This window comes from Choristoneura fumiferana, chromosome 15, assembly GCF_025370935.1.
Source record: "Choristoneura fumiferana chromosome 15, NRCan_CFum_1, whole genome shotgun sequence".
NCBI lineage: Eukaryota > Metazoa > Arthropoda > Insecta > Lepidoptera > Tortricidae > Choristoneura > Choristoneura fumiferana.
Genome location: NC_133486.1, coordinates 7,062,740 through 7,089,532, shown reverse-complemented (window position 1 = coordinate 7,089,532; position 26,793 = coordinate 7,062,740). Strand labels below are relative to the sequence as shown.

The 26,793-nt window shown below is 36.1% G+C and overlaps 3 protein-coding genes across 7 annotated transcripts in view; 2 read left to right on the top strand and 1 right to left on the bottom strand.

Moving 5' to 3' along the window:
• Positions 1–272: 272 nt before the first annotated feature.
• Positions 273–12,396, bottom strand: LOC141435778 (uncharacterized). Of its 3 annotated transcripts, none has more exons than XM_074098594.1 (2): positions 12,259–12,396; positions 273–761 (listed from the first exon to the last, which is right to left on the bottom strand). In XM_074098594.1, the coding sequence occupies exons 1-2, from the start codon at positions 12,305–12,307 to the stop codon at positions 379–381; spliced, it is 432 nt and encodes a 143-aa protein (XP_073954695.1). In that variant the 5' UTR covers positions 12,308–12,396; the 3' UTR covers positions 273–378. The 3 variants fall into 3 exon arrangements, with proteins under 3 accessions (XP_073954695.1, XP_073954696.1, XP_073954694.1); XM_074098595.1 differs by lacking the exon at positions 12,259–12,396 and adding an exon at positions 2,267–2,789; XM_074098593.1 differs by lacking the exon at positions 12,259–12,396 and adding an exon at positions 996–1,241.
• On the top strand, positions 6,500–10,742 carry LOC141435677 (uncharacterized). 2 transcript variants are annotated; one of them, XM_074098420.1, is made up of 4 exons: positions 6,500–6,580; positions 6,809–6,852; positions 7,192–9,138; positions 9,226–10,742. In XM_074098420.1, the coding sequence occupies exons 1-4, from the start codon at positions 6,569–6,571 to the stop codon at positions 10,391–10,393; spliced, it is 3,171 nt and encodes a 1,056-aa protein (XP_073954521.1). In that variant the 5' UTR covers positions 6,500–6,568; the 3' UTR covers positions 10,394–10,742. The 2 variants fall into 2 exon arrangements, with proteins under 2 accessions (XP_073954521.1, XP_073954520.1); XM_074098419.1 differs by having other exon boundaries at positions 7,192–10,742.
• LOC141435773 (torso-like protein) overlaps positions 11,294–26,793 on the top strand; it is a 65,643-nt gene continuing 50,143 nt past the window's right edge. For both annotated transcript variants that reach the window (XM_074098587.1, XM_074098585.1), the window contains exon 1: positions 11,294–11,615. The gene's annotated coding sequence lies outside the window, so the exon portion shown is untranslated. The remainder of the gene's footprint in view (positions 11,616–26,793) is intronic.

Genomic DNA, 26,793 nt, shown 5'->3' with positions numbered 1-26,793 from the left:
ATCGACGATTAAAATGTTAATTGATCTAAGCGATATTTTTTGAGGTCTTGTGTTGGGAAGCAGTGAATTTTTCTTCGTCGTTTGAGCTGTTTTAATTTTTTTACAAAAGTGGCGCTTAGATCAATTAGCCTTTTAACCATCGAAATATTGATATTAAAACCCTACTCACACTGGAGTTAATCTATAACCTTCTCTAACAAGCTAGTCTGCCTATAGCTTTCTCTTTTACAGTATAGATAAATTATTTAACCATAAAAACAAAGAACTTATGGTGATGTCAATTCAGTATATTTGATGAGAGATATCAGCACCTCCACATCATATTTTTAACTGAACATTTGTAATTTTATCCACTAAATATTTATTACGAAACTTTAGTTACGGTTCTTCAAAAGGGGACTTTTTCCGGTTATTCATTTCCTTAGAAATGCGTTTTTCCTTGAGTATTCGCTTGGCTTCAGCAAATCGTTCAGCACCAACAGATTCATCTATCCTTGTTGCATTCGGTTTTTTCGCATCTACCGGTGGTGCACCTTTACCATCTACTTCTTTTGCATAATTCCTTAAACCACTGATACTCTCTGGATCTGTAGGTTTGAATATAACTTCGTTTTTATTACACATAGCCCATGTCATTAATGCGTTTTCCGCTAAGTGGTGGAACTTAGCCGTGGTGGAGCAGTTGACAGGATGATAGATGTGTGAAGTTAGTGTGTGACAGGACTTTCCCAGGATAATCTTTGGATGCAAGGGCTGGTCACCTGTGAAATAAAGATATCTGATTAATAATTTACTATTTAGATCCGAACTTGTGTCTGAGGGACTACAGAGTTGAGAACGAACTTGAAGTTCTGACATGACAATAAGCAAGCATCCAAGCTTTAATGATCCTGAAATAACACAGAAACAAGGGGTTACCCTGAAACTACAGCATTTTCTGTAAGCCAATTAATTTTCCAACTTACACTAATCCGTTCGTTCAATCAGTACTATACCTTTATAATTTTCGAAGACAAATTTTGTCTTCCTACAAAACAGCATCTGACTGTCTGGCTTTGAGAGGAACTTAGATTTCATCTGTTTCAGGGCTCTCACTACCCTCGAAGGTTTTTTTACATTCCTAACAAAAGCCATCTTAATATGCTTTGAATTTACTAGCTATAGATTTAAACAATTTTCATGGACATTTTAGAAGAAATTATCTAATATTGCGCAAAATTTATACGAAGTCAAAAATGCGATTGACAGTGGAAAGTGACAGTGATAGTAAAATGACAGAAGTCAAGCTCAAATCACTGGAAATCACATTGTCTATTACACATATTACACATGAGATACGAGTTCTAATCTTTATAAAAGAAGGTGTTAAAGAATTTTAAAAAAGAGCAAAGAAATTCACACAATACACATCTCTTGAAAAATCCTGAAAAGGAATTTATTAAAACAAACAAAACAACCGCACTCTTGTGACTGAAATTAAGTCAATATAATGTTCTAAATATCTGATAGGTACAACTTAATAATCCATCGTATACTATACGGCACGAAATAAAACCAAAGATAAGCTCACAGCAGAGACGTGGATCATATCATTTAAGATTATCAATATGCAACACAAATTATCTATCACTGTCGCTCCCGCTAGAAATAGTAGTACGGTCAAGGAGTTTAATTCATTGACCACCATGGAACCATTTCACAGTAAACGTCATAGTGACATCGCATTAATTAACAAGGAAAGTCGTAATGACTTTTCATTTGAAAAGGTTCCATGGTGGCCCATGAATTCAATTCCTTGACTGTACTTCGCTATCTCTCTTACAAATATTTCAGCAGACATGACAAATAGGTAGTGCTATACTTCAGTCTCATACCAAAACAAAATTGTCACACAATTTGAACATACACTTACTTTTTCCTATAACAATAGCAGCAAACATAGCAGAAAGAACTTAAGTTTATAAAATGGAAACCGCTTGTACGTTCAATTTACTTTGAGAATGTCCATTAGTATTCTGCTTGCCATTAAGTTCCTCTGCAAGTTTGTAAACGCTGGGCTAGTAAATATGTCGTCCATTCCTGATTACCGTTCGGTGAAGACATAGCATCAAAGGGACTAAAGAATAGAGAAAATAAGGTACGTACGTACATCTTGAAATAATGTCAGGGATATGAAATAAAATAGAAAGATTGTTTAGCGCTGCCACTGTTAAATAAGACACAAATACACCTGATAGTCAATTTTAATACTTGAACAAGGACATACCAACATCATTACAAGAATTTTAACTTCTAGTCTTTCTTCTCAGTATTGTCCACTTTAGGCTTCTCTATTTTTTTCTTCAGCTCTTCAAGCTGCTGCCTGGCTATTTGCGTGAAATAACCTTCTTCGTTCTTGTTTTCGGGATGGACGAAGCCTGGCATGTGGATTTTATCTATTTGCTCAACTCTACCTTTATCTTTCTCTGGGCCTTCATGTTTCTCTGTGTAGCTCTTAGCGTTATGTATTAATGGCACCATATGTCCTCGTATGATGGCTAGGTATCCAAAATTATTGTTCACTGATCCAGGTTTCCCAAAAATATTCTTAGTATGCATTATTTTTTCACGTTTTTAGTTAGTTGGGTGCACGGAATTAAAAAAGAACTTAGAATTGATTAAACAGCGATGTTTGGGATGATATGAGATCATGATTCTTTATTTCCGGTGGAAAAGCATTTCTGCATTACTAACTAAGAAATGTTTGACATTTTTGATGAAGAAACCACAGAGAACATTAAAATATTCGAGTGTTGTTTTATTATAATTCAATGCGAGCCAAACTTCATGCAAAAAATAACTGTCTACAAAAAATCTATCAATCTCGTGTCATTGCTAATATTAAACAGAAAAAAATAAACTATTTCTTGTCTTTGGTCTAAGAAGTATAATGTTGAAATCATTATTGTGATACTCGACTCACAAAAAAAAACAAAATTTTATTTTAATTTTGATTTTTTTTTCAGTTTAAAGCTTGTATATTATATCAGGGTAATTATGATATTTCAAATTATTTTGGTGAGGTTATTTTTTTTGCAGGCCAAGTAACACTGCCATAAAGTTTTCAATGGATGCGTTTTTAGTTTTTACGTCTTTGAACGACTTATTATCTAATAGCTTTTGCCCGCGGCTCCGCCCGCGTGGTATTCGATTATCGCGCGCTGTTCTCTCGGAAACTGTGCATTTTTCCGGGATAAAAAGTAGGCTATGTCACTCTCGGGCCCATAAACTATCTCTATGCCAAAAATCACGTCGATCCCTCGCTCCGTTACGGCGTGTAAGACGGACAAACATACAAACACACTTTAGCATTTATAGTATTAAATATATGGATTATACTGTGCATCTTTACACAAAACAGTCGCTTTCCTCCGTCTCTCCGTAGGTAGCGTTCCGTAAGTATGGTTAGAGCCTTCAAACTACACAACGGATTTTTAACCGACTTCAAAAAAAGGAGGAGGTTCTAGCTCCAATGTTTGTATTTTTTTTATGTATGTTCACCGATTACTCAGTCAATTGTGGACCGATTTTCAAAATTCTTTTTGTATTCGAAAGGGTAACTCTTCTGAAGTGGTTTCATTGTCACCAAGTCAAGATCTGATGATGGGATCCTACGAAAATCGAGGGCAAACCTCAAATTTTATAGGCACACTTATGGCGATTTTGGCATTTTTAGCATTAAGATAAGCATTTACATTCAAAAAGTATCATTTGGTAAACTGAACCTGATGAAAAGACCGTAAATAGATGACCAATGAAACTCGTCAAGGCTAAGTAATGCTCGTTCATCTATAAACGATCATGATTAATATACCTACCTAGATAAGCGACTAAGAACAAGTTTTAAGTTTATGATTCTTTCGAACTGATCTGATGCTGAAGCCGGTAGGTAGGCAACGGAACTCTGTTATAAAACAACGTAAATAAGCCGTGTTTGGACTTAATGGAATCGCTGTGAGATGTACTTTGGCTACGAATCACTAAAAAGTAATAAAAAAAAATACCAAAAAAGTAAAACCGACTCCAGAAAAATAAAAAACAAAAAATGGAGCCGACTACACAATCCTTGAAAAAATTTTCGACGTAGGTACTTTTTTGTTCGAAGTCTTTATTAATCATACGAACACTCGTAATGGTAGGTTGATCAAACGTATTAGGTAAGGTAGCGACGCGTTCCGACCTGCTGGCTCGTGCTGAGGCACCGAGCTGAAAAATGGTACCGAAAAACATTTTCAAGGGTCGGTTCCATTTTTTAAAAAAGTTTTGGAGTCGGTTTTACTTTTTTTAATATTTATTAGTGGTAGATTTTTCATCCAAACAGAGTGTTTGATTCAAGACTAGACCACGTGTGTTGCCAGTTTTGAAGGAAGGTGTGTGAAATATGAAAAACTCAAAGTACGTATGGAGAGGGCTATGCTTTGTCTAAAAAAGTAACATAACCGATTGATTGACATACATAGTTAGAGACTTGATAATTAGCAGACCACATCCTCCAGAACGATGGCCGAGGGAAAGTCCTCGAGTGGCGACCACGAACCGGAAGACGAAGCGTTGGCAGGCCTCCCACCAGGTGGACTGACGACATCGTGAAGAGTAGCGGGAACCGGTGGATGCAAGTGGCGAGTTGTCGTTCATTGTGGCGTTCTAAGGGGGAGGCCTTTGTCCAGCAGTGGACGTCTTCGGCTGACATGATGATGATGATGATTGATTGACATACCTCCTACATAATCCTTGAGCCCATAGAGCCGTACTAAGAGGATTTTTTCGGAATTTACTACGAGATAGGGAGCTAGCTTTCTTTTAGTTATCCACGGTGGAAAAATCTCGGGCGTGAATTACTATTAAATTCGACGTTGACTGTAGGGAGGCAGGGGCACTAGTCAAACTTGCACATAGCCAACTCTTAAACTAATTGAAATATTATTCACATTACTTAATAACTTTTTACAATATAATTAAAAAAGTTAACTCACCACATTTCAAATCAAATTATTTATTTATTAATAAGGAAATGTTTCAAGTAATCAGTTGACGAACAAAATAGGTACATAATAATGAAAGAAGCGTATCTCTGCACCCACAAAAACACCATATTCTACTCTGGTTTCTGTTCCGGATTCTTCTTGTCTTCGCTCTTCAATTTGTCCTTGAGCTTCCTCAATGTTTCTCTCTGCTTGTTATAGAAGTATCCCTCTTCCTGGGCGTGGGCATAGCTCCCAAGTACTCCTGACTCCTTTACAGGTCCCCCAGCACCGCCTCCTTTTCCTGAGGGGGCGCCAGGCATAGTGCAGTAAGAACTGTTACACAACAAAGAAGATTTCGCGACGCTATACTGCATCGCACTACGTGGAAAAACATGAATTTTAGAAAACATTTTTACTGTTTTTCTTATTAATGTTTTGATTTTTACTTTGACAATTTTTGTTTGACGTGCGTTTATTTTTTTAAACCAGTGTTTTGTTGATAAAGAAAGTAGGTTACTCGCTACAATTTTTTTCCAAAGACATAAATCGTCACTCTATGAAAAAATCTTGTGTCTCACTCAAATCAATACGTCAACAAAATTGACCTTTGAAATAATGTTCATAAAGGTCACTTAGAAAAGTATCAATTTTGATGTATGAGCTTTATTCAAAGTAGTGACGAAATGCGTGGCCCGATCTTAGAGCTTGAAAGAACAGATGTCAAAAGAACAAAACTCAAAATCAAAACAGGTAAATAAACATGAAAATGCTCTCCAAAATTTCCAGTTTTCCACGCAATGTGATTATGTACCAATATATTGTAAAGCCTTTCACAATACTAACGATTATTGTACTGTCCCCGAAACTCCGTCAGAAAAGCCGAAGAAACGTGAGGAAGCTTTGAAGCAGTCAGGAATATTGGGGCGCGCTGGCACTGCCCAGGAAGAAGGCTACTTTTATAATATGCAGAAGAAAGAACTTAAAAGGCTTAAAGATAAACTTAAAAACGAGGCAAAGAAGGAGCCGGAAGACCAGAAGTAATTGCAGAGCAAATTTTTAAAAAATACGATAATTTTGTCAAGATCTAGTCATCAGAATATACAGTTACCTTAAATCATTATTAACCATGCTCGTTCTGTTTAATCCTACATAATTTATGAATCAGTTCTGGCGTAAATTTAAGTATATAAAATTATATAAATAAATATTTGATTGAATTATTTAGTTTTTTTTTACAACTTTGTTCTTTTCTGGTACAAAACCCCAGGCATGGATATACAAATGCTTACCATTAGTGTTAAAATCTCAATTAAAAGTGTTTCCTCCATCTACCGACGCGACGGAAGCGTTCATCCAAAAAATGCCCTAATCAGCAAAATAATTAGGCAAAATCAACTGATAAGAAATTATAAGCGCTAATTTGTTGTTCTTAGATTTTTTTATTTGCACTAATTATTCCTTATTGCGACTATAAAAGGTACTTTGAGACGAATATGCGAGCACAGAGATGGCGGGTCAAAATTAGTGCAGTTTATTTTAGGAATTAAATACTTGTTTTTATAATCATGTATTTTAAGGTAAGTAATATTTTAGATTTTATTTTAATTTTTTTGGATAGGTACATAGTTCGATTGTCGATTCCTTTATATCTAACAAAGTAATACCTTGAATGTTATCAGTGTGTGTGTTTACTGTATTTATGTGCGCTCTTTTTGACTTCCCTGACACATTGAAAACCAAACACAGTTCATCAGACAACCAATAGCTATCAACTTACACACTAATAACAACTTATTATTTTTCAGCTCTATTTCATGTTGTGCATGGCTGCAAGCACATATTGCCTCGGGTAAGGTTTTTCAAGCTTTTTATTCAGCTTGCATTTTTCGCATGTAAGAATTTTTCAAAATTTGCAAGTTCCTCCTAGTAATCAATGATCATAATCAGATTCACTTGAAATTTGGTGCCAATATACAAAAAAACAGTCACCCAAAAAACTGGATTTTTTTAACAATAACTTTAGGACCTCATACATAAAGTCCTACTCTAGTACTAGTACTAGTACTCATCAATAAAGTCATTCATGTGAAAAGATTTTACTATGGGTCGCAATTATGTTTCGTTTTACCTGTGCCTTTTTCTTGAGAATCCAAACAAAAAAAATCTAATTCGAGTAAAATAATTTCAGAACTCCTGCAAAGTTACTTGCGAAATTAAATGACTGCCCAAAAACATCTGGTCCGTCGGTACTTGAATATTTGGATGTCGACAACTCCGGCGTAGAAAGATTAGTAGTATATTTTTACAAGGCGAAAAACTCACATCAGATAATACCTTTCATCCCTTCAAGAGAATATCAGAACTGCATGAAGGATTTAGCGGAAGGTGCTGGCGAATTGCTTTATAATTACAATGAGAATTCTATCGAAGGATTGTTCAATATTCAAGAAAAGACAATACGCTATAAAATAAAGTCTACTGAAATTATACCAGAATCATCTCTAGACCTCGAGCCGCAACCATGGAATAAACCCCATGTTCCACATAAATCTCATGAATATGACAACACTGGTGACACTGCAGCTGAAGATGATGAGGCAGTATATTCCCCAGAACATGATAATAGTTCGCCAAACAACGAAGCAGTAATTGATGACATTGATGACTATAAAAAACCAGATTGGCACATACCTGTTGAAGAGCCTGAAGGTGATAACATTCCATTGCAGCCTTCTCAGTCATCTTCTGAACACCCAGATGAAAAAAATCCAAAAGAGATATCTGTAATTGGTTCTCATGATGGAGAAAACCCTCAGGATTCAGATATAAGTTTTATTAAACCTATTCCAATAGATGAAAACTCGCGACCAAGTCAATATGACGAGGCCCCAATAATGAGGCCCCTTGAAAATCTCATTTTCCATCCTAATCATAAAGATCAGATTAAACCAATCATTGGCGAAGAAATTGGGGCACCAGAAATAACTCCTCAAGAAAATCCTAATATTGGACCTATACACCAAGAAGTATTACCAATCATTACGGGTGACATTAATGCGTCACCAGAAAGCCCTCTAGAGAATCTTATTATAAGGCCTTATCACAAAGACCTATTACATCCAATCATTGAGGAAGAAACTGATGCATCACCAATAAGGCTCCCAGAACACCCTATTATTGGACTTAATCACCATGACCGATTACGACCAATCATTGGAGACGAAATTGATATATCACCAGAAAGACCCCTAGAAAATCCTATTGTTGGACCTAATCACCACGGCATATTACGCCCTATTATTGAGGGAGAAGTTGTTGCATCACCAATAAGACCCCTAGATAATCCTAATATTGGACCTAAACACCAAGACGTATTACAACCAATCATTACGCATGACATTCATGTGTCACCAGAAAGTCCCCTAGAAAATCCTACTATAAGACCTTATCACAAAGACCTATTACACCAAATTATTGAGGAAGAAATTGATGCATCACCAATAAGGCTCCCAGAACATCCTAATATTGGACCTAAGTACCAAAACGTTTTACGACCAATCATTAGGGATGACATTAATGCGTCATCAGAAAGTCCCCTAGAAAATCCTATTATAAGACCTTATCACAAAGACCTACTACACCCAATCATTGAAGAAGAAATTGATGCTTCACCAATAAGGCACCCAGAAAATCCTATTATTGGACCTGATCACCATGGTTTACGACCAATCATTATGGATGAAATTGATACATCACCAGAAAAGCCCCGAGAAAACCATATTATTGTACCTAATCACCATGACATATTACGCCCTATTATTGAGGGAGAAGCTGTTGCATCACCAATAAGGCCCCTAGAAAATCCTAATATTGGGCCTAAACACCAAGACGTATTACAAACAATCATTACGGATGATATTAATGCGTCACCAGAAAGTCCCCTAGAAAATCCTATTATAAAACCTTATCACGAAGACCTATTACACCCTATTATTGAGGAAGACATGGATGTATCACCAATAAGGCTCCCTGGACATCCTATTATTGGACTTAATCACCATGACCGATTCCGACCAATAATTGGGGACGAAATTGATACATCACCAGAAAGACCCCTAGAAAATTCTATTATTGGGCCTAATCACCACGACATATTACGACCAATTATTGAGAAACAAATTGATGCATCACCAATAAGGCCCCTAGAAAATGCTATTATTAGTCCTAATCGTCACGACAAGTTACCGTCAAGCGGAGAAAAAATTGAGGTAAATATTGATGACACGGAACATCATACAAACCCAGAAAAAGATACAAGTCATCGTGACTTTGTATCAAAGAAAATTAACGGTGGATTGGATATCGATGCTGAAAATATAAAAACACTTATAATACCTAAAGGAGATCATGGTTATAGCATAATTGAACACGGGGATTCTAAAGAAACTTTAAATTCGAATGAAAACAACGCGCTTTCGCACAAAACTTTCCTTAATGTGCCTTCAGAAGAGGATGCAGGAAACTCAGATCGTTTAAATTTAGTTTATAAATGGCACAAAGTGAAAGTACCCCGAATTGACAGTAGCGGTAAAGTTTACGGTTGGTTTTGGAAGAGCGTGAAATCACCTGTTCGTTCGAGTTCTGTAAAATGGAGCTATTGGCAAAGTAGCGGCAAAAATCATCGATTGACGCGTTGGAAACATAAATCATCATCATCTAAAATATATCATCGTAGTTCTAATGATGGCATATCAGTTGCTAATTTTGATGGATGGCTAAAGAAAGAGATAAGAAAGATGGAAAATAACGGAAACAAGATGCCTTCAAGTGATGATGATATTAACACTGTTAAAGTAGCAATAGAACAGACACTAAAAACGAATGGTATTAAACTACAGAGTAGTGGTGTACTTATTGATTCAAAGGGTAATGTTTTACGATTGGATAATATTCAACTGAGACCAATCTACATTGGACGATCGCTCGCTTATAACCGAATTCTGCAGAATACTGATACTTCATTAAAGTACCGGATCCCGGCGAATACACCTTTTCTAGAAGGGTTGTTGGTGTCTTTGATAAAACCTGCGAGAACATTAGGTATAGTGCCTTTAGGTATAACTGCATTGCCACGCTTGGATTCCATTGAAGATGTTAGAAAAAAAATATTGGGTTCTGAAAGAACATTGCATCCTTTTTCTATACAGAGTGGGCTACATAAACTAATAAGGGGACAATTAGATAAAATATCTCCTGGACTCCGATCTAATGTGACCGTTAAAGAAGAAAGCAAAACTGAAGAGAAACCAGAATTTAGAATAATTGGAGGTAGTTTTGCAGTGGGTAGCGGTACACCGCTGGCTAATAGGGGTAGATCTGGCAAGGATTAAAAAAAATAATGATAAAAATATTAACATATTTAAATATACTTAATACCGCAGAATAAAATAGGGAGAATATAGTATACATATGTATTGTATTATAAATTCTGTATTTTTAAACCGTTAAGTAATCTAGTACACTTTTATTATATTAAAGAATTTAGAAAATATTTTTTTCGAGGGTACTGTAAGGTTTGGGTTTATGGCGTATACCTAGTATTCGTACAGAATGTAAGTTGTAACGAATAGGGTTTACAGAATAAATAATTACTATAATTTTTCGTGTTAGTTTTTTGACGACTGGCTTCTCGTACGGACTTTGATTATATTATTCATTAATAAAGGGATATCAGCATTATTATTTTTTTCTTTATTATACCTTTCTAAAAACTGTTTCTTAAATGTAACAAAAAAAATTAAGAAATATCATTCTTAATTTTCTATTTTATTTTTGTTTCAATTGAGCGACATCTTGTTGAAACATTTTAAACTACGTGTCATCGCTTGCTTATTATTTCTGAACAGAGTATTATAGTTCCGCTATCGCTTGATAGATGTCACTTTTAACATCTAGCGCAGCACCATCTAGTAGTATCATTTAGAACTACGAGTTCTTCCGAAGTACACTCACAGGTAGCTTACAAGGCTAGTCGGTAGGCAGGCAGCTTTCTTTCTAAATCAGCTAGATGGCAGTAACGTGCGTACTAAGTTAAACACAAACCAAATACAAACACAAACAAAAGTTGTCTTTTGTGAACGTAGACTTGGAAATAATAAAAAAATACGATAAAGTTAAATATGTGAACTTTCCGTAGTATTGAAGTGTTAAGTCAAAAGTTCAATAGGGACGTTAATTTGTTCAAGCGCAACCAGTCGCTTGCAATTGCAAGTCAAAACAAATAGACCAAGATACACTCAGTCAGTGACCGAGCGCCGTGAATGGTGGGTCGTCTCGCGCGTTTTTCAAACCGTCCGAATTAAAAAAACAAATGAATTAACTCATTTTCTAAATGAGACTGTTATAAAAAACGTCTCCGTAGAACAGTTGTTACTTTTTCAAATAAAAAGTGTTTGCTTATGGTTAGTTTTTTGTAATTTTCAGTGGATTCGCGGTAACGTTCGTTCTATTGTTAAAAGCTGCCGAATGTTGTTGTTTTAAGAGGATGTTTTCATCGTCCATGTTCCTAGGAAATTGCCTTTTGGTTGGATTTTGATGGATTTGTGATCACAGGTGAGTTTATTGATTTACCTTCACATTTAAATCACTTAAAAACTTTTTGTCAAACAAACTTTAGGAAGGATTTTGATAAATCTGCATGGATAATAATGTCTTAAAACAGATTCTTCATGCCAAGCAAAAGTTGTATTAAAACAATTACCGCACATATTACTAAATAATATAAAGAAATCTTTTACACCGTCAATTAATTACCAAGTAAAAATATTATAAAGAAAACTTTACACCGTTTTGTGAAAGAAAAAAAAATAAAAAATAAACTAGATTCATGGGTACGACTAGGGTAGGAGCTTCAATCACGGAATTATACTACCTTGGTACTGTTTAAGTTACCTCACAGTTTAATTACTAAATTATGGTATTTGGAATTTATTAAATTGTAATACTTAGGTACTTACATAGATACACAGCCAGGTAACTCAAAAATTACAGACAATAGACTGAAAATAAAAGATTTTTATTTTTATTGTTGGTTTTTATTACGTGATATAGTCCCGTCGGTTGTGGTATTGTGAAGGAGTGAAAAGTTTAAAACAATAAAGAGCTTTACTTTACATCACACAGTAACAAAAAAAATGATTTAAACAGCAATTATAGTTACTCGTACACGAGTTAATTAAAGGAAAATATTGAGTACCTCCCGTTTCTCGTTCACAGAATAAAACCCATATTATTGTGATCAACATCACAAAAAAAAAAATGAAAACCCGCGGTAGGAATCGAGTTCGTATGGCGCTACGCGACAGCTACCGACCGATTGGGGGAAAAATCTACATCTAGGCACCTCATCATTATGAGCATTAAATTCATCAAATCTATATTTAAGTATTTTAACTACCTTGTGCAAGGTCCGCCCGGATTGCTACCACCATCTTGCTTGCTAATCCTGCCGTGACGCAGCAGTGCTTGCACTGTTATGTATCGGCGTGGAGAGTAAGACAGCCGGTGAAATTACTGGCACTTGAGGTATCCCATCTTAGGCTCCTAGGTTGGCAACGCATCTGCAATCCCCTGGTATTGCAGGTGTCTATGGGCGGTGGTGATCTCTTACCATCAGGAGACCCACTTGCTCGTTTGCCATCCAGTCGAATAAATATACCTACTTCATTATCTATCTATTAAGTTTATAATAGCGATCCCAATTAAATTGCAGTGTGACTCCGGTTACCCACCTACGTAGGTAATTAGATAGGTACCTACTAAATAGGTACAAGTTTATGGCCGAATTAGTTTTACGTCGGTGCAAGACCGCCAGTTTAACATTATGAACATAACGCACCTACTTAGCATCTTTTCCTGTTATTCTTATCCTAAAGTTAAGTAATATCCTTCGAGCAGAGGATCGTGGGTTCAAATCCGGACACACACACCTCTGGGTCTTCGAAAGTCAAAGCGAAGTTCGTTGGTGAATTAAATGAAATTTACCACGAGCTTCGCTTTGCGGTGAAGGAAAATATCGTGAGAAAATGTGCACAACCTGCGACGAAATTCAGTGGTGTGTGTGAAGTTCCCAATCCGCACTGGACCCGCGTGAGAAATACGGCCTAAGAACTCTCATTCTGAGAGGCCTCTGCATAAAAGAGAGACATGTACATACATATATATACACCGTGTTATTTTTGATACCCGTTAACTTTAAGGGAACAATCTACCTACAGGTCAAATGAAGCTAATTTCTCTAAGACACTAGTAGCCTAACTTTTGCTGTTTAAAAGACAATCAAGATAATTAATTATTAGCAGTAAAACAGCTTAAGGGTCCTTTACTTATGTTTTTTTTTTCAAAGCCCATAACTAATCCGTGTTTAATTCATACATATTATTATATTTAGCAAAAGAAAGTTAAATTTTGATGTCTCTTTTTTGTGTCACGTCAATGTCACTTGCCAAGTTTGTTTATTTAACAATTAACAATTAATGTGATGCAAGAAAAAACTTTTGTTTTTTCTTCGAAATTTTTTTTTTTTATTTCCGCGAAAAAGTTAATTATCAGTTAGTTCATATCAATGAACTGAGTTGTCTGCTGAAGTTAACGGATATCAAAAAAAACACGGTGTACATAATATATATATTATAATATATAGTCTGGGATGGATGGGTCACAGGTCTAGCTCGATATTTCTCACACCGTCTAAATAAGGCTGCGGTACTATTTAACTTGATGTCATCAACAATGGGGTTTTTGACACCAACAATCAATTGACGTGCTTCTTAAGAGCTGTCAAAACAGGATGCTCCCATAGAATTTGCACCTATTGCATTACCTAGCTATGACGTCAGTTATTCGCTAACTCAATCGACTATTTACTTGTTTTAAAGCAACTAGAAATCAAGTTTTGCAGTTTATTGAATATTAATTTGGTTTCAAGGGCTAAAATAAAGTGTTTGACAGACACGTCTTGGCATTTTTAGTTTTGTGACATGCAAACGATTATCAACTTTCGGGTGGTAGACCACATAATTTGGCTGATGGTACTTAAAAAAGTACCATCACAATAACTTCTTTGCTCCCAGGTGTAAATAGATGGGCGTCTGGAATAACACGTAGGCTACTTTTTATCCCGATATTCCCACGGGATAGGGATAAAATCATGAAATTTCAACCGCTGGGTTTAGAGTAATGAAATTTTGTATAGTTGTTCTTAACACAACCTCAATGAAGACCACGATCTAAATTTTGGGAATTCCCAGGGGAATTCTGTAAAATACCGGAATTTCAATTGTAACTACCAGATAGAATAGTTAACTCTAGTAATAGTATAAAATTTGTCCTAAAAAGTGACAAAACGTCGGCTAGTAGCCATTGCACCGACCCACTTAGCTGTGACAAAAAAAAAACAAAGCACAAAAACTGTAGTGGATTGATCTATTCTTGTGACACGGACAGACGGCCGTAACCGAAACCCATCTGCAGAGACAATAATCGATTTTCCAGGGCAACTTTTACCCATTAAAAACCGACTTCGTTCGTGAGTTCTTCGTCGATTTTGCTTTGTTTTTTTCCTAAGTTCAATCTACATCTACAAGTAGGTATATTCTACAGTAGTTATTTCTTTAGTAATTCCACTACTGTTCTAGGTTTTTTATTACAAAGAATTCTCATTTGGTCATTATGTCCAGTGCATTCCCAAAAATAAATGTATTTCAATTTTGAGCCCAAATTGGTATTTAATAAAAGTCGTCATTCGAAGAAAAATAAGTCATTCGGGTAAACGTGTGATATATTAATTTTTTTTTTATTCGACTGGATGGCAAACGAGCAAGTGGGTCTCCTGATGGTAAGAGATCACCACCGCCCACAAACATCTGCAACACCGGGGGTATTGCAGACGCGTTGCCAACCTAGAGGCCTAAGATGGGATACCTCACGTGCCAGTAATTTCACCGGCTGTCTTACTCTCCACGCCGAAACACAACAGTGCAAGCACTGCTGCTTCATGGCAGGATTAGCGAGCAAGATAGTGGTAGCAATCCGGGCGGACCTTGCACAAGGTCCTACCACCTGCAAAATTAAAAATTAATTAATTAAAATATAAATTATAATAAATTCTTTAAGATTAATGCGAATAGGTAAAATCCAAAGACGTTTTATAGGCATCAAAAATAATTTTGGCCCAATTAACATTCAGACCTTTATTTATTTACTTCTTAGTCTTCCAAGAGTATGCTCCTAGAGTCGTAAATAAATATTAATTTTTGAACTCTACTAAGAACATAATTTTAGTCTTTTTCAAACTCATTGCTATGTCATTATCTCATTATGTAAATGAACCCTTACTCGTAAGTTCAAGGATCACCGACATACGGACATGGCTAGCTGTGTCACCATACTTCATCAGCTTTTAAAATTATTATTTTACTGCCCCTTACTTCAAAATTATTTAAATCTATCATTTCAAAGTAATCTGCCCATTTCGTTATTGATCTTTGTCGTTTGTGCGCTTGCGCAAGTAGTTGAGCAAAACCGTTCGTTGCAACGTTTTTTGCCATCAGACCATCCTTGAATAATAAACGAATGTTTTAAATTTAAATTCTGTTTTTTTTTTTAATAGAGCTTAATTGAAGTAATTTTGCACAAAGGTCAGGTTTTAAATAAAAGTGATTTTCTTATGTTTCATTGTGGTTATGTCAATTTGCAATCATTACAATGAACTGATGAATAACTGAATTAAGTCTGTATGATAATACTAGCTTTTGCCCGCGGCTACACCCGCGTGGAAATCGGTTATCGCGCGCTGTTCCCTCGGGAACTGTGCATTTTTCCGGGATAAAAAGTAGTCTATGTTACTCTGGTCCATAAACTTTCTCTATGCCAAAAATCACGTCGATCCGTCGCTCCGTTTCGACGTGAAAGACGGACAAACATACACACAAACATACAAACACACACTTTCGCATTTATAATATTAGTATGGATAATAAATACGTTTTTTTGTTCATTATTAATGTCCTTGGCATAAATTTGACCTACATTTAGCTCATATAGGTTCTTAACAGTATTAAATGACGACCGAATGGCCTAGTGGTTAGATAACCTGACTACCAAGCTTTAGGTCTCAGGTTCGATCCCCGATCGGGGTAGATATTTATGTAGATATTTAAATAACCTAATTTACTTTGAACAGTTGAAAATTCCATTGTCATTTTGACGTTCAATATCTCAAAAATAGCTGAATCAATATTTATCAAACTAGCTAAGCACCATTGCAAGGAAACTCGCTTTCACGTGAAAAAAACTTATGACCTTGCAATAAACATTTTGAATTTGAATTTGAATTTGAAAATCTTTCATATTTAGGGTTCCATACCCAAAGGGTAAAAAAGGGACCCTATTACTAAGACTCCGCTGTCCGCGCTGTCTGTCCGTCTGTCACCAGGCTGTATCTTATGAACCGTGAGAGCTAGATAGTTGAAATTTTCACAGATTATGTATTTATGTTGCCGCTATAACAAAAAAACTAAAAAAGGAATAAAATAAATATTTAAGGGCGGCTACGATCCAACAAACGTGATTTTATTGCCGTTTTTGCTTGATATTAAGAGCGTTTATTTCTGCTGAGCTGGCAACGTTGCATTTTTGTTAGTTTTTCTCGATTATTCCATAAAAATTGAATGAAAATTAAAAATGTTTTGTGATAGAACACTTCTTAATATATAAGTTAATATGTCTACTCTAATAATTAAGGTTTTTCTAAGGGAGGTTAAAGTAACGTATTTCAATAACTTAACCATGCCATTAATTTAATTAATAAACTAAATTCAGAGTTTGTTAACTTTCTAACATAATTAATATTTGCCAGTAATGTATAGCAAAGTAAATTGATAAGTAACAATCAAAGTATCTGTCGGCTGTCATTTATACTTACTTGTCAATTTACTTTGCTGTACCTTGCTGGCAATTAATGTTGTTAGAAAGCTGTCAGTGTTAAGTTACAGATATACGTTACTTTAACCTCCTTTAAAAAAAGCCTGACTGCCGGTAACACACTGCACATAACCCTCTTTTTGGTTTGTTAGATTATTTTCCTAGAATCGTTTTTTCTTTTCTTCGTCGCATTTTTTTCCAGTCGCGTTTTTCCCCAACCCCAATAGACACAGAAACAGTGTCGATGGAGCCCTGGTATCACAGAGCTCATGTTTCCCTCCGAGTCTTATGTACCCCACTACTAAACCACACAACCAGGCTTAACGGCTCATAGGTAGGTTTAGGTTATGATAGTTTTGCATCGGCCCGAAGGGCCAAAACCACCCAGGATAGGAGCTCCGCGTGAGCGGAGCTTCGTCGAGACTGTTTCTGTACCGATTGGGATTGGGGAAAAATGCGACACAAAAAGAACGCGAATGTGAAAATAAGCTTCATGAAAAAAACAAGCTTGTAAAAATAAAATTCGTGTAAAAACGCGAAAATAAATTTTGCTGCAAAGAAAAAATGATTATGGGAAAATAATCTAACAAATCCTCTTTTTGCGTCCGGACTTAAAAAGAGCTTGTGTTAATTTTTTTTTTACTTATTTTATCCTTCAAAAGTGCGGGAGTTAATGATAAACTGGATACAAGTCGTTATCGTCGCAAACACTATTATTTGGCTGTCGCATTCACATAACAACGGCCATTACGCCGGCAACTGGTTCTTGTCCTTGAGTTCACGTTCTACTGCCGACTGAGTTAAGTGGCGCAGCAAAAAGTTAACATCGACTTGTATTTGATGAGCCCTCAAGACTGACTAATGGTAAGCCAGAAATTTGGGAACAATTGTTTATTTATTTCAGTAAATTTTACAGTATAACGGTAAAACGGTTGTGCAAGGTCCGCCCGGATTGCTACCACCATCTTGCTCGCTAATCCTGCCGTGAAGCAGCAGTGCTTGCACTGTTGTGTTTCGGCGTGGAGAGTGAGACAACCGGTGAAATTACTGGCACTTGAGGTACCCCATCTTAGGCTTACTTATTTTATTCTGTTTTTAGTATTTGTTGTTATAGCGGCCACAGTAATACATAATCTGTGAAAAATTCAAGTGTCTAACTATTACGACTCGAGAGATAGAGCTCTGTGACAGACGGACGGACAGACAAACAGACATACAGACAGCGGAGTCTGAGTAATAGGGTCCCGTTGGCACCCTTTGGGCACGGAACCCTTAAAATCCCCAACATTGTAATTTCAAAGTTAAATGTCTCAAAAGCGGCTAAACCGATTTTTATAAAACATAGCTAAGAATCCATCACAAAGAAATTACACACCGACAAACATCACGCCTGTATGCCCAAATGGGGTATGCATAGCACACGAAACGTTACTGTTTCGGAGCCACTTTTAGCAATTTTAGGTTTTAAGTTTGACAAAAGGGTGAGGACCAAAAAGTTGCACACCGTTAAAGCTGCGTTAGCAGGTAGTTATAATTTCCACTAACTTTTTCCATTTTGACACGAAAAAACACAACTTTAACGGTGTGCAACTTTTTGGTCTTCACCCAAAAACGGTATAATAGTGACAGGTTGCTAGCCTGTCGCTTACGGTATACCTTAACCTATATCCTCAGTCGCCTCTTACGACATCCACGGCAGAAATGGAGAGGTGTAATTCCAACCCGACACCACACGGGTAAAGAAAGGCAAAGAAATTAGCTTTTAAGAAATCGAAATCATCGAAATCAACCTATCCGTTTGAGAGCTACGACTCTTATTGCGGCGGGGGTAAAATTTAGACTTCATCATATAAAAGTGAGCTGCAATCATCGTATTATTAGCCCCTTTTACTGCCAAGGGCAGTCGCAATAAGTATGACATCTTGAAAACTGCACGATGATTGTCCTGAAGTGTCAATCTCCATCATAATTCAATGAAACATTATCAAATTGCCCCACTTTAATCCACGTCTGACCCATTCCGCCGTGCTTCTCAGCTACAGTGTACAATTGACCTCATAAAACATCTCTAAATTGGTCCTTCCCGTCTGGTCCGAATAAAGTTATATTGCTTGTTGATCTTTTAACCTATATCGCCAGAAATGTTTCCCGATTTCATCCAGTAGGTAGCCGTATTGTCTAACGCACGGATGCTCGCAATCGTTTTCACTATCTCTGTCTATCCTCATCCTATCCTCCTGGGTCCTGACGTTTTTTAACAAACTTAGTGCTTAAGACCTAGACGTGGTTAACCTTCTTTGTTATTTTGGATACTTAGGTATTATTTCAAAATTCTTAGAATTCTTTATTCAATGAACAATTTGTACTCTATAAAGTACATTCGGCCGTTATTCTTAGTGTTAATTTTTCCTTTATAAAGTACGCGAGGACCCAGGAGGCTATATCGTGCGATGGAAAGAAGTGGTGAAAAAAAAGATTGTGATTCCAAGTGCCTTAGTTAATAAACGCCCCGATCTCATTTTCGAATTCGAAAATATTGAAAATATATACCAGTGAAAATATTATTTGAATGTGTTGTCAATCAATTTTGTTCGGTTTGGCTTCTCTTTACTTCATCAACTTCTAAAACGAAGCTAAGGTAAACGTACGAATGCTCGACACGCTAATTCCCAATAGACCAATTCGCCCCGGATTGCTACCACCATCTTGCTCGCTAGTCCTGCCGTGAAGCAGCAGTGCTTGCACTGTTGTGTTTCGGCGTGGAGAGTAAGACAGCCGGTGAAATGACTGGCACTTGAGGTATCCCATCTTAGGCCTCTAGGTTGGCAAGTTGGCAATGCATCTGCAATCCCCCTGGTGTTGCAGGTGTCTATGGGCGGTGGTGATCTCTTACCATCAGGAAACCCACTTGCTTGTTTGCCATCCAGAAATATAAAAAAAGACGTCACCCTGCTGTCAACTCTATTGCTAATGACATAAGATTAAAAATGCCAACTATTGGGACAGCGACGAGCACTCGTACGTTTACCTTATATTTAAGTGGGACTACTCGAGTCAGAAATCTAGTCAGAAAAGTCATAGTCACTTCTCATTCTCGCCTGTCTCATTCACATAGAAGCCTGATTTTCTTATGCCTATACGTGTAGGTAAATACAGGGAGCGCCAAAGTTCGCATACTCTAGCTAGTCATAACGTATTGTTTGTCCGAATCATCGTTCGTCATATTTTTTTTCCCATTGAAACGTTATATTTTTCTGATTTTTTTAAATGGTCATCCTATCGAAAACTATAAGTTAGGTTAGGTTTGTTTTATAACAATTCTGAACAATTATAGGATTCAGCGAAAAAAGAGTTATGACAAACGATCATTCTGACAAACATTACATTCGGACTTTCAAGTATGCGAGTTGATATTGACCCGATAATTGATAATGCAATGCGTTTCGGTTGTCCTATGGGCAGAAGCAAATAAAAAAGATAATGCATGCAGTGTTCGTCACAGCGGACATGATTTAAGACTATATTATCTTTTTGTATTTTTTACGGTATTTGACTATTTTGTATATGCTTTATAAATTAAAACTACACAATGCCTGTTATCGAATAGAAAAACAATTTTTAAGCTACCTTTACAAATAACAAAGTTATAAAGGTTTGAAATTCAAGATTAGACAGAGAAAGACATACTGGCATGTGACGTCACACGCCAGTACCGCCATACTTGCTGCATAGAGAAAAGCGTTTGAGAAAGAGACAGGTATATAGATTTTTCAAAAAACCACTATAAATCCAATTTTCTACCGATTTAAATTTTATCTTCGCTAAACACTATCTGTTTGTCTATATTTTCATAATAATATTAAGATATGGCAAAATCAGGAGTTGTCAAATACCGTATTTTTTGGACTATAAGGTAACTTTAAGGTTTGAATAATTTGTTTCAATTTAACGATTAAACTGTGTACAATTGGAAAAAAATAATCAACACAACTTTGCAGATGACACAGCACATAATATTTAATTTTGTTAAAGTTAATCTTAGAATCTGAGTTCAAATTCCATTTAAGGCTACATTTGCCACGATTCACGACATTCCTTAATAAGTTAACCTCGGTATAATATAACATCTGCACTTAAGCTTCGAACTCGGGATTTCAAGACGGCTTCAAAATCGATGTAAATCGATATGCTAGTGATATTGCTTTCAATTATGCCTTTTTCTTTATGTTACCTGTAACGCATAAGAATGACAAAGCTGCAGAAAGTAGGTAATACTTAATATGGAGGCAAATCTACGTAAGACTATCCACTGGTCTAGGCGTGAAATTTTACAATAGTAATTCTGACTACACGTGGAAGGTTGCGATTGCGATTTACTGAGACTATAATATCGTTAGAATATCACTTAGCGCGACCCTAATAAAATCCTAGTCGGTTAAAGGTAACAAAGTCCGTAGTATAAACTCGTAAACAGTTCGTGAGGTTTTCGCTCTGCGTAAGCGCAAAATGTCGTGGGTCACGGCCTATCCTTTCAATTGTTCCCTTTATCAATGATCCTATTATCTCTGTTTTCCATTCCATTAAACAATCGATTGAGAAATTATTTAGATTCGCCTAATTTCTATCAACGATTGTCAAGTTACAAACAATCTAAAATTTCAAATTTGATTGTTGTGCTGAGTTGCACGTCTAACTTATTGTATAGTAATTGTGAAAGAATTACTCGCAACATAAAAATAACTAAAACAGAAAAGTTATACGAAAATGTTGATTTATGTAAGATACACGTCTAAAACTCGCAAATCACCTTGATTGTTACTTTACGAACCACTGTTTTTCCACGTGCAGGCTAAGCGATAGTTTTTGTTTGTTGCCGTATACGCTATACAAAAAATACGTTGTCTGGTAATATTATGCAAAGTAACGTGATCTTGTGCTTTTGTTTAATTCTTACTCATTATTTAATTTTAACGTAAATGACTCAAATTGGACGACTTACGTCCAAAAAGACGTGAAGAATGTTATCAGATGACGATCGTTATGAAAGCTGGCATCACGGAACGGGAAAAGGTGGGAACAGAGAACATCCTTCTTCTCCCTGTTAAACTATCGTAACTCTTGTTAGTTACGATAGTTTAACAGAAAGAATAGAGAAGGGAGAGGGAAGGGGCGATGCCTAAGATACGACAGACACGAAAGTTATATTTGTTCGAAGTGAAGAGCAGAAACTGAGCAAAGAGGAAAGGAAATAGACAGAGACATAACCTTCCACGAAAGGCAAAAGGCCATTATCAAAATATATAAAAGTAAAAAAAAGTTTTTTACTTTTTTATTGCAGTTGTATCGGATCTCTTTGCGTGCTGATTTCTTTGCATAGATCGATCCATAGAAACAAAAAACCAGCTATGTAAGTTACTACTCTCTTACCAAAAATGTAGTAAATAGGTATTAATTTATTGAGTCAACGGCTTTACTTTGCAGAGGTCCAATTAGCGAAATATACATAATTACTTTGCTCACCCGCGATGGCGACCTTAACATTATTAGTTCATCTTTATACACCTACATGAACTAAATTTCAAGTCAATCCGACCACTGGAAGCGCTTCTAAATTCACTTGCAAAGTTTTACACTGTGCGCATTTTTTCTTTTTCTTATGAAGAATGTGCATTTATTGATGTAGGAAGTAATAATAACAATACATTAGAAATCAATACAAATCATTATTTTTGATCAATGTGTGGGAGGGCAGCGCCGTCGTCAAACCCAAGCCACCTGGCAGCGGGCTTAAACCAGTGTCGTGTACGCATTTTTTCTTATTCATAAAATCTGAGCGGACGTAAGTTGTCTTACGTTACGCGCGTTTAACGTCACGTTATATTGATTCTTCGCCACAATCTTCCCCCAATGTCAGGCCGTCAGATGATGACAAACTTGTTCGTAGCCTCCAAAATGCCGAGACGTGCGCAAGTCTTTAATTGAGCCGAAAAGGCCAGTGGGTAACTTTTGCAAGAAACATTAAATTTACATATACGACGTGTGTATGATTATTGAACGCTGAACAGTTGGCTGCAACACTATTTACATTATACATACGTCATTAGGTACTTACTAAACGTCATTGCTTATGATTTAAAAACATTGATATATTTTTAATTGCTTGCTTGTAAAATGTGTAATGTAGTACGTTTTTTGTATATTGGTAGTAAATAGATTTCAATTGGTGGTAGGTATTTACTTATGCCTAAACCGGGTTTTTCCTGTAACAGGAAAAATAAATATATAGTATATTTTATCTCAACAGTAAACGCATTTCAGTGGTTTTAATGGGAACACCCAAATACTCCGAAATATTTTATTCCGAATTTGCTAATTCCGATTTTCAAAACTCCGATTTTCACAATTCCTAAGACATATTTTTCCGATTACTTAAAAGCACGAATTTATTTTTCCGAATTTCATAATATCGATTTTTTTATATCCGATTTTTAAAACTCCAAAGAATAAAAAACACGAAATGTTATTGGCCCGAAGTACAGTATTCCGATTATCAATTTTCCGAAATGACATCGCTAATTTGGAAATATGACATTCGGCAAAATAAACTTCATGGTTTTAATAATCGGAATCTTGATTTCGAATCTCGATTTAATATCAATCAATTTAGGTAACATGACCTGCATACTTAGGTTAGGTTAGGTTAGGTTAGAATTGCGTCAAGGAGCGAAGCGCCTTAACTGTGCGGAATAGGAGCTCCTTGCTGAAAATGAATAACAGTAAAAATACTATTTTAGGCCAATCTGACCTACATAGCTTAAGTTAATAAGTTGGGATTTATTATTAATGGGTGTAATGATATTCGGAATTTTGAAAATCGGTATTTTAGTATTCAGAATTCGTATTTTTGACATTTCGGATTATTATTGAGTCGGACTTCTTATTGTTCGGTGTATTAAAATTCGGAATTTTGATAATCGTAATTTTAAACCTTAGGTATTTTTAATTTTCAGATTTATAAAATATATTTATGAAGAATCGGAATAGTCATATTAGGAGTTTTAAAACATTCGGAATTATAAAAATCGGTATTTTGAAGTTCGTGATTCCAACTTTCGATATTTCGTTTTTCGTATTCATGTAGTCTACCCGGTTTTAATATTATTCGTGTCTAAATTTTTTTTCGTTATTCTCTAAGAAATGGCAAAATTAGATTAAATAAAGAAATTAAGGTAAATGTCCCACTGCTTGAAATATTAAGTCCAATAAGTAACACCCTGCTGGCTAGACCTTGCATTGAGGGCAGACAGCGCCAGTATTCCCCACCCTGCTGCGCAGGGCTGGCACGCTGCTGCAGGCGCAAAGTAACAGGCTGCCTACCCTGGAATTGCCCTTTGCAAGGCACTTGTAGGTGTTGCTAATGACATACAATTAAAGATGGACTTCTGGAACAAACCGGAAATCAGACCTTATACCTATAACAATATACAAACTTACAAACCATAGTCCACTCTTTTAAGTGCTACATCACAAGTGTTGTCGTAAAAGTATTTTCAGTGTTGAAAACAAGAGCAGAGCTCAGTTTTGACTTAAAGAGCTTTAGGTGGTGTGTGTAAGTTGTCTAATTAATATGAAAACCGCGTCGCCGCTGCCATATTATGGTAAAACCACACAGATTTACTGTCGATGATAACAATCGACTTATTAAACTCCCCATCGTCGTTTCCTGAGCTGCTTCGACTGGGGTTACCAAGTGAAAATTTAAAAAACGTGATAGTATTTTTTTTAAACTGCAGGGTTTGTAAATATTTGTCACAATAGATCATATATATTTGTAGCAATAGGCCGTCTATTGCTTACCTTAGAAAATCTCTATGTATATATATCTGTGTTTTCTGTACTGCTTACTGTGTTGGTGTCCAATAAAGAGTTATTGTATAGTATTGTATTATTTGTATTGTATCATAAGGCAAAATACTGTCTAGAAAAAATGCATGCTCATAATGTTAGTTACGAGTATATCCTTGTTACATCAACGCCATGTTAGGAGCCGGTGATTAAAATTTCCATTTACATTTCCGTGTAATACTTGCTCAGGTTGGCTGTTATATCCAATGCCTCTTACGCAGCATGTTTCCACCAAACATTCCATCAAATCTTATATCGTGCCATATAATTCACAATTTGGTGAACCAATGTTCTTCGTTAGATGTTCAAAATTGTGAGAAACATGTCCGGTTCGCAGTTTAACAAACTTCATGTAAAAAGGTTACATCTTGATCGGACACAGATGACATGTTGTCTAAACTATATACATTTAAGCACCTACTTCGTCACAATACTATTCATAATTTCTTTCAAACAATAAAAGATGAGGATAGATAAAGAAGGCTAATGCGATCGCGAGCCTGAGCCTTAAATACATACATATATATAGCATACTTACATACATGCATATAAACATATAAACATATATATATATATATATATATATATATATACACATACATAAACCGCACACAACGCAAACCACTACTTCAACCAAAATTACCCCTTGTGTAGAGGGCAAACTGAAAATCAGCGCTGGTCACTTCATGTGGTCAGCATTACGCTGAGTTTGGTACCCAGTGCCAACATGACTATAATATTTGTAAAAAATATCAATAAAAAAATATGTATAAATGTATAAAAGTGTAACTTATCAATTATTGTTTATATTATTTGTTTGTTTATACTTATATGACTTCAGATCTAGCTAAACTTGTGGTCGCGGAGAATAAAGGTCCAAGTTTGCAGACAACCACCAAAAAATCTCGAGACATAGGTCTAAATCTTGAGTTTGACAACCCCAAGTGACTGACAACACCGCCCGTGGCTCGCATACTAACGGGCTGCGCCTGCGCCGGTCATTCACGTTTCCGCGCTTTACTGGGAACTTGGGTTTGACGGACTAATTGAGGTGTTGCCAGGTCATTATTTAATTTTTTGAGAATCTTGACAAGACTTTTTGCTGAGGCTCGTGTGAATAGATTGTTTTAAAGTACATTTTGGAAATTAAATATCTCAGTTGACGTTTAATATTTCCGAAGGGAAATCTAATTCAAATACGTTTATTTGTCAAACATAGGTGAAAACAGGTGGATATAATAAATAACAGGTAATTTTCAGTAACACTATGTTGAGCTTAAGCCGTGGTGGCCTAGTGGTTTGACCTATCGCCTCTCAAGCAGAGGGTCGTGGGTTCAAACCCCGGCTCGCATCTCTGAGTTTTTTGAAATTCATGTGCGGAATTATATTTGAAATTAACCACGAGCTTTGCGGTGAAGGAAAACATCGCGAGGAAACCTGCACAAACCTGCGAAGCAATTCAATTGTGCGTGTGAAGTTCCCAATCAGCACTCGGCCCACGTGGGAACTATGGCCCAAGCCCTCTTGTTCTGAGAGGAGGCCTCTGCCCAGCAGTGGGACGTACATAGGCTGGAATGGATGTTGCGCTTGCGCCATAAGGCATACAAACAGCCACAGTTTCACACGCAGCATGCTTCTTACTAACAATTAACAATTCATAAACTTCAAAATATATATTTACTTATATAGATAAACATCATCAAAATCATTCATATAATCATTATGTCAAATTGCTGTGCGCAAGTATGTTGTCGCATTTAGGTTCAGTTAATTACTACTGTCTTAATTTAAATTCACTGGAACGACGACAAACAGACAGCAAAATGCTGTAACTGTAACTTACAGCACTTTGTAATTCTTGTAACGTCGCAAGTGTATGGATGTAATAAATATAAAATAAATA